Source organism: Anneissia japonica, unplaced genomic scaffold (genome assembly GCF_011630105.1).
Source record: "Anneissia japonica isolate Jap-2015-1 unplaced genomic scaffold, ASM1163010v1 scaffold1005_len2656397_cov198, whole genome shotgun sequence".
NCBI lineage: Eukaryota > Metazoa > Echinodermata > Crinoidea > Comatulida > Comatulidae > Anneissia > Anneissia japonica.
In genome coordinates this window covers 2,447,267-2,455,697 of record NW_022683792.1, presented here as the reverse complement: position 1 = coordinate 2,455,697, position 8,431 = coordinate 2,447,267, and the positions used below count along the sequence as shown (strand labels likewise).

Here is an 8,431-nt window from a genome sequence, read left to right as displayed (position 1 = left end):
TCCCTCACCGGACAGGTCAATCCCCCATCGGATAGAGCTCGTCGTCGGGCAGTCGAACTAAAAAATACAGTATATAAAAATAGGCCTACGTCACAAGCCAACACATGTCTATCACAATCATCAGAGAGTGTCATTCCTGGCCATCCAGAGGTTCCTATTCTTAAAAAAATCTCATGTGGAAGAGGGAAAACTCTTTCAAACCCTTCCCCCAGTTCGGGCCTACGAGTACAAGTTCCCTGTCGGACAGCTCTTCTTTCCCCTAGAGAGAGCAGCTCTTCTTTCCCCTAGAGAGAGAGCAGCTCTTCTTTCCCCTGTGTTTATAAGATCTTTGCTATAGGCAAGCAATAGGGGGCGCAATTTTTTTTACATCCACCGAATTTCCGAAAGAGTCACCCGAGCACGAGTTGGAGAGCAGGGTCTTTTGTTGGTATGGGGCTTCAAAAGCTTTGTCAAATTCGTGGATTTTCCGCAGGTAATAAAAAACGATTATTGTTTATGTCTCACCTTGGCACATTTGCAAAAGAAAAAAGAGAAACATTTACGTAAATATACCTTTTTGGACTCTACCATCATCATGTAGTGCCTAGGGCCTAGGAAGGGCCTAGCTAGTAGTAGGCTAGCCTAGGTAGGGGCTAGTCTAGGCTTTGTCGTAGTTGTAAATGGCTAGTACTAGGCCTAGGGCTGCCCAAAACACACAGATGTATGTATGACTAACCTAGCTAGGCCAGACACATGTATATGCCCAAGAAAGAAGAGACCATAGAATTGGAAGCTTGTATAAAGGCATTTTAATATTGTATGTTTTAATACTAAATTGCCACTGAACTTTCTTCCCTGATTGATTTTTCTGCCCCCGATATTTGTATGTGATTTTACAGGTGTGTTTATGAAGCACATGAGAAGAACAAGATGTCTGCAAGGATTTCAGAAGATGGGGATTTCACAAGATATCACATCTGAAATGGATAATGCAATTAAGAAAGCAGAGATGAATTTAAGTTCAGGTATTAAAATTAATGGTTATTCATGAAAAAAATATGTACAGTACAGTGTTTATGCCATGCACCAATTAATCTTGTTCGTATTCATTTACTCCCTCTTCCCCCTTTCTACTTTTTTTGTGTTGTCCTTTTTAATACTTTACCTTTTCTCTCCATAGTTGAATGTGTTACTCATCCACGTGTGGAGACAAAAATCATCAACCCACTTGACTTTAAGGATTTTTTTGGAGTGAAAAAACTGTTCACTCTTCAAAATTTGTTTGATGCAAATGTTCATCTCGGCCACAAGGATGGGTTATTGGACCAAAATATGAAACCATATTTATTTGGTGTCCGTCAAGAACAGTGTATTATCGACTTGGAAAAAACTGTTCCTCGTCTGGAGCTAGCTCTTAACTTCGCAGCACACATCGCTTACCGTAAAGGAATCATTCTATTTATTAACCGAACACCACGGTTTGTTAACTTAATGGAAAAAACGGCCAAGGAATGCGAAGAATTTGCTCATACACGAAAATGGCAAGGAGGGTGCTTCACAAATGCTCAAGTTCAATTCGGACCCGGAACTCGCCTGCCAGATTTGATGATCTTTACAAACACCTTAAACGATGTTCTAAATCAACACCTTGCGGTCAAAGATGCTGCGAAGATGAACATTCCGACGATTGGTGTTGTTGACACCAATTGTAACCCTAATCTTATTACTTACCCAGTTCCAGGAAATGATGATTCTTCTTCAGCAATGAACTTGTACTGCAAACTATTTAAATTAGCGATTCTGAAAGGAAAGGAAAAAAGGAAGGAAATGGAAGATGCCATGTTTAAGTGATATGGTTGGCAGATAAGTATGGTAGGAACTGTTGGTGTATGAAATATTGTACATAAAGGGAAGGGGTTACAGTACAGTGGTATAACTACTATGGTGTATAGGAATATGAAAGGGGGGGGGGCTGGGGAATTTCAAAAGAAATACAGTTATATGAAATTTTGAATGCATACAATGTATTGAACAAAAAATAAATATAACTTTTATGATATACTTTTATTGAAAAACATTGCTAGGCAATCAAGAACATGAAATGTAACATTTGATAAACAATTAGTCATTCTTTTGTATTTCATTTATTCATGTGAACATTTTTTTTGTGTACAGTAATTTACAGTAATTGTCAAAGTTCAAAAATTACTTTTTCTTTAAAAAAGTTTTAGAATAATTATTATGCTTGACATTTTCAATCAGTATTGCTTTGACGCTACCTTTATAATCATTATGCCAACAGAAAGATTGTGTCTATGAAATGTTAGGGTGGTATTTTTTTTTGAGAAGGCCAAAATTATATATTTTGGTGTTTAAAATGGGCCCTTAACAAGCTCCAATCAAAGGCTTTACATTGGGAACTTGACATAAATTGAGTACAGTAATTCGATAAAATACAGTTCTGAGGAAAACACTGATCATTGATCATGTTTTTGGATATCACACTATACTTGGGTAACACAGCAATAGATTTTTGGCCTTATCACCATTTCTCAATGTACAGTTATATATCTAATTTAGATTTGAATAAATTTGCTTATCATTCTGAAGTTTCATAGTAGTAGAATTCTTCATGGGCATACACAATTCATCAATTGACATTAAGAGGTTGATTGCATTAAAATGTTAACCATTGTATTGATAATCTAATAATAATAAAATAATTATGATAATGATAGAAACCAATAATAATAATTGTAACGTAAAAAAAATGATAATTTTATACAAGCATTTATAATGCACCAATTTCAAAAATAGATTATCAAAGGTACAGAAAGAATACTAAAATAATAACGTAGTTGACTTGAATTAGTAGTGGAATTAAATAAAAAACATGATTTTTTCATGTACAAAATAATACAAGAAACTGAAGGCAGTGATGAAGTCATAACGATTCTTTTTTGCAAATGTATTCTAGATTCTTCAGGAATACATTTCTGCACAATCTTGTCTTGATTATTTCATGGAAGTGGTTGGGGAAGTGTTTGCAGTTTGCTCTCAACCTTGAGGTTGGGTGTTCCTACCTATGCTGTGCAAGGTATTTACCTATGTTTGTCTCTCTCCACCCAAGAGTATAAGCTGGTACCTGGTAGGTCCGAATGCCAATGTGCTGCTCTGCAATAGGTATTTTATCCAGTGACTGGGGGGTTAATGTAAAGTCCACAGAGGCTTAACATGCTGTGTTGTAAAGCTTGGTTCCATACAATCGCTACACGGTATCGCCGACAGCTTTCGTGATGCTGGTTGGTCGGACGTATCGGGGAGCCTTCCCGATTGCGCCGGGGACTGCTACGCAGTCAAACGATTGCACTGAAAACACTGTAGCGACATTGTAGCAATTTTAAGGAAACCAAGCTTTTGACATAGTATTAGTATGAAATTATTATCAGTACTACAGTATGTTGTGACATTACTACATTATTTGACCATTATTTAATTTTGATGTGAAGATACAATATTTTGTACAGTACTTGAATTGATAAATGTATCCTAGTTCCTTGGGTACAAGCCCCACCCATTTATGTCGAATGTTACATACCAGCATTTCTGCAGGGAAAAGGTCAGGGTATGGGGGGGGGGGTGTTGGGCTTGTACCCAAGGAACTTTGGTAGTTAAAAATCTATCTCATACTGCATCTACCTTTGCAAGTGTTCTCAAGGATTTAATATGAGAGGCTGCCTCTGTACTGTTCAGTACAAGTGCTCATATAAATTTTGCTAGAATGAGTGGAAAGTTATTTTGATCATTAGGTCAAATAAGTCTTACCTATAATATTTATCTCAGTGACCAACTTTAAGTGCATTGGGTGCAATGTAAATAATAGGATTTCCCCTGCTACTGTAGATCAAAGGAGGAGTAGAAAGTGATGGTCCCTTATAATGAGCACACATTTATCTAGCAGAGAATATAGATCATGGTAAAACTCTGCTAATCTTGAATCTGTGTAAACATTAAGTCCATGAAGGTCCATGATCAGTAGTAAACACTAAAAGTACACATTGCCATATATTATGATTGTTAAGTTTTGCTTTGCTGAACAATTTGGATTTTATAGTCTTTGTGAATGCAACTTTTCTGTTGGAATTTGTGAAAAAAATATTGGCATTTGATTCAATCAGTCTAACATATTTTAAATTGTTACTGGTAGTTCTGATGTCTAGTGTTTCATTGTATACTTTTTGCATGATTGACAGCCTTTGAAATTCACCTTTTCCGAGTATTTTCATGGAGAAAAGCACCATCACTGTCAGACAAATATTATGCTACAGTATTGTTTAACAAGCGATTCTTCTCACTGTTCATAACACCATCACTTTCAGAAAAATAATATGCTACTGTATTGTTTAATAAGCAGTACTATCACTGTTCTTAATCATTGTCAAAAGAACACCGCATTCACAGCAAATGAAAATTGAATATATAAATAGCCATCTGAACTTTTGATGAACTATACAGTACCATGGTAATGAATATTCATGGTTATGTAGTGTGTTTATCAACTTATGAACAGAATATAAATCAGTTAATAATAAAAAGGAAAACAACAGTTTAAATCTTGAAGCTTTATTATTGTTCTCAATAGCACCATTTTCATGTAGGAATATCAGACTGCAGTATTATTTACAAATGTTATTACTGTTTGTAGTAAAACCTTAATATTTCAATCAAAAGATACAATACCTCAAGACCTGCGATGCAGTTATAAACTAGACCCATCAATTTGAACAACTCATTATTAACTTCAAAACTCTGCATACACCAGCAACGAGAAATTGATTTTTTTATCATTCTTGATTAAATTTGACCTAAATACAATAATTCAAATTTATGTATTCTCTTTACATTATCATATGACAATATTAATGCTAACACATTAAAATAATAATAATTATCATCATTCTTGATTAAATTTGACCTAAATACAATAATTCAATTTATGCATTCTATTCACATTATAATGACAATACTAATGCTGAAACATCAAAATAATAATAATTATCATCGTTCTTGATTAAATTGAACCTAAATACAACAATTCAATTTATGTATTCTAATCATAATGACTAAACATAATACTAATGCTGAAACATAAAAAATAAGAAGTACTTCTTGAATCTTATTACCATATGTTTAGATAAAGCAGCAACATGCAGTGTTTTATTTGTGCAATTCCATTCACCTTACAAAATATATACCATAATAAAAATACGACCTGGTAATTCATTATTGCTTCAAAGTTTGTAATTTAATTTTTGAATACATCACCAATTTGTAATATATCTAGAAATGAATACTTTTGACTTGAATAATTGTATTATTAATTGAATTATAATAAAAATGATAATGCTGAAACAAGATTTGTGTATTGGGCAGGCAGGAAGTCTGTGATTAATGTATTCAGTGGTGGATCCAGGGATTTGAAATAGAGGGGGGCCCAGGAAGGGACTTCGACAGATGGAGGGTCTATCCACATTAGACCCACCAGGGGTGGGGGAGGGGGTGGGCCCCGCTACTGGTGCAACATAAGAAGGTGTTGTCAATTGTGGTTTTTGTGACAAATAATTGTAATAGTGATATAAAACATTATCATAGAATTTTATGCTACATGTGCAACATAAGAAGGTGTTGTCAATTGTGGTTTTGTAACAAATAATTGTAATAGTGATATAAATCATTATCACAGTAAATACTTGTATGATTGATAATAATAATAATAAAAGTATGTTATACTGTATACAGTTGCACTTGCTTAAGTCATTTCCAAAATGGCATTAAAAATTGTTTGACTTAAATAAAATTTGATGTACAGATCGTTAATTAATGAAAAACACAACAATTTGGCATGTAAATTAAGACTGACTTGGAAATTATTTGAGTCAAAGTTGACTTGGGCAAGTTTAATTGTACAGTACTGTATATTTATCCTATATCCTTGCAAACATTTATACTGTATATAATTACATATCTGAAAAACAACAATGACATGGGAAACAACAGCTTGATCTGTATTGATATAAACAAAAGCTAAAATGTAAATGCAACAACCACAGCGAATGTCAAAGCTTTTTGGCATCAGTCCATGATCGGTGGCAATAGTAGGCCTACTCTTAGTCTCAAAGTACATTATGAAACTAAAATCACACACTCACCCAATTCCATGCAGTATTTGTAAAAATAATATTTCATAAAGCAGACTATACTTCACTTACAAATTTTATTCCATGAATTATGAAGAAGAGTATCAAAATATATTTTGTAGATCAATTTCAGGTCTGTATAGTAGTAGGGTGTGTACCAACATGGCCGTCAAACATATCAATAACTGTGTTCCATCGGTCAGGCTTTCCCTCTTGTCTGACTGGAGGCAAGACGGGGTCTGTTGCTGTTTTTGGTAATGGATAAAAAGCCTGTACAGTTTTTCTTCTCTGCTTCTGAGAGATTACTTTATTCCGTGCTTCAGCAAGTCTGTCATTGGCTGCCGTTAGCATCTTTGTATCCAGGCTAGCCTTTTCAACTACAGCCTGTGCTTGTCGCATCAGTTTCCGATGCTCAAGATATCGCTGGACCAATTCTGATTGGTGTCGATGATGTTCTCTCTCAGATTCAGTGAAATCTTGCACAGCTCGTAGATCTTCATCCTTCTTGGCCATTTGATCATGCCGTAACAGAGCATTTGAAATAGATGTATGCTGTCCATTAAACTCAACTGAAAATGTTCTCTCAGTTTTTAAGCATTTTGTAAAATCTTGCGAACGTGATCGTAAAGCTTTCTGTTTTTTTATTGCTTTTTTTTTGTGTATTTCTTGCTGTTCTTTATGTTTGGACATTTCAGCTTGGTCTTTATCATTCTTCTGAAGTGCTTGCTGACGTTTTTCTTCAAGAATTGATTTTGCACGCTGTTTGCCTTCTTCGCGCTGTTCCTTCAGGTTTGCAATACATTCCAATCGTATGTTTGCTTTTTCCGCACGGATTCTATCCTTGTACGCTTGTTGGATGGCACGTAAGCACGACATTCCCATAGTTCCTTGCACACGTGCAAACAACCTTTGATCAGCTGTCATTGTTTTTCTTTTAAGTTTTTTCTTTGGTATTGTGCATTTGTTTTCTAAAAATATCTTGTTAGCTTCACGTACATCTTTCCCAGCTTGTTTTCTAGACACCAGAAGCTCCTGATATCTATCTGCATCAACCATTGTTGATTTCATGCCTGATAGACGGAATTTTACTAGCGGTTCTTCCTCTTCTTTGTTCTCGCACATAACTGGTGACAACGGATGCTCACGATGTAGATCCATATCTGACAACGGGCCCAGCATCTGCTTCACTGTCTTAAACTCCTTTCTCTTCTTTTCCTTGCGTACCACCTTCTGAGCCGTAATAACTTCATCTGTTGGAAGCGTCAATTTGGATAAAATTTCAAGTTGGGTTTCGTCTGCTATGTTGGATGTTTCCATGACAATGCCATCTACTGGATTATCAAGAGCAATCTGTGAGTTTTCCTGGAGTCTAGTCAGATCAATCAGTATATTTTTCCTTTTTTTGAGGGTTGAATATTCCATTGCTTCTTGTTTATTATCTGATATCTGAGGAAGAAAATATCAAAGAATAATTTTCCATGTCTATATCAAAGTCATAAAGCAATCTAGTCTATAACAGAACATGTATGAAATAAAAGTAGGTAATATTCATTCTGTTTTATGAAAGTACTCATAGTGAAATAGATTCATTGTTTACATGCCTTGACCTTTGACATACATGTTAAATTAATTAAAGTCAATAAAAACTATTTACATAATTAACAGACATTTAAATAAAATGATGAATTAACTACATAATTCAATACTGTTGAGCTAAGTTTCTACATAAAAGGCTACTAAAAACATCAAATCAAACTTTAGTGCAATGGAATTTTTTCCGATTCATGTAAAGAAGATACAGATTACTGTATATATCTTACCCCTGGTAGAGCTCCTCCTGTGTTTTCCCCTTGATCTACTGACTTATCCCCATCAAACAAAGTCACATTAGTGCTAATTGAACCAGGTCGTCTATTCATTAGGTACGTATCATAATCGATCTCCTGTGGTGTAGTTGCCTCGTTCATAGGTGCTGGAGTGACTGGCACTTTCACCTCAATCTCCCTGTTTGAAGACTTACTTGTAGGCCTGGCTTTCAGTTTCTTTGGTGAGGTGACCCTTACAGGAGGTGGAATCCATTTTAAGCCCTTGAAATTTCTCCAACACCGTTGAATACACACAGCAGCCCTGCAGTGAGGAGGAATTGTTTTATCATCACATGACCATTATTGGTGAATTTGACTGGTTGATTGAAGAATCACTAAAAGTTGTGTAAGCTTAGTGTTACAAATTCCAGAAGCATCGAAACAATTATT

General features: G+C 35.1%; 2 protein-coding genes across 2 annotated transcripts in view; one reads left to right on the top strand and one right to left on the bottom strand.

The window, feature by feature from the left end:
* The first annotated feature begins 337 nt into the window (after positions 1-337).
* LOC117102550 (28S ribosomal protein S2, mitochondrial-like) lies at positions 338-3,360 on the top strand. The gene is made up of 3 exons (XM_033242844.1): positions 338-472; positions 879-1,004; positions 1,160-3,360. The coding sequence occupies exons 1-3, from the start codon at positions 430-432 to the stop codon at positions 1,828-1,830; spliced, it is 840 nt and encodes a 279-aa protein (XP_033098735.1). The 5' UTR covers positions 338-429; the 3' UTR covers positions 1,831-3,360.
* Positions 3,361-4,586: 1,226 nt separating this feature from the next.
* LOC117102517 overlaps positions 4,587-8,431 on the bottom strand; it is a gene marked incomplete in the record, with an annotated part of 7,808 nt that continues 3,963 nt past the window's right edge. The window contains 2 exon segments of the mRNA XM_033242810.1: positions 4,587-7,622; positions 7,997-8,303. Coding sequence (XP_033098701.1) covers positions 6,306-7,622; positions 7,997-8,303 — 1,624 coding nt within the window.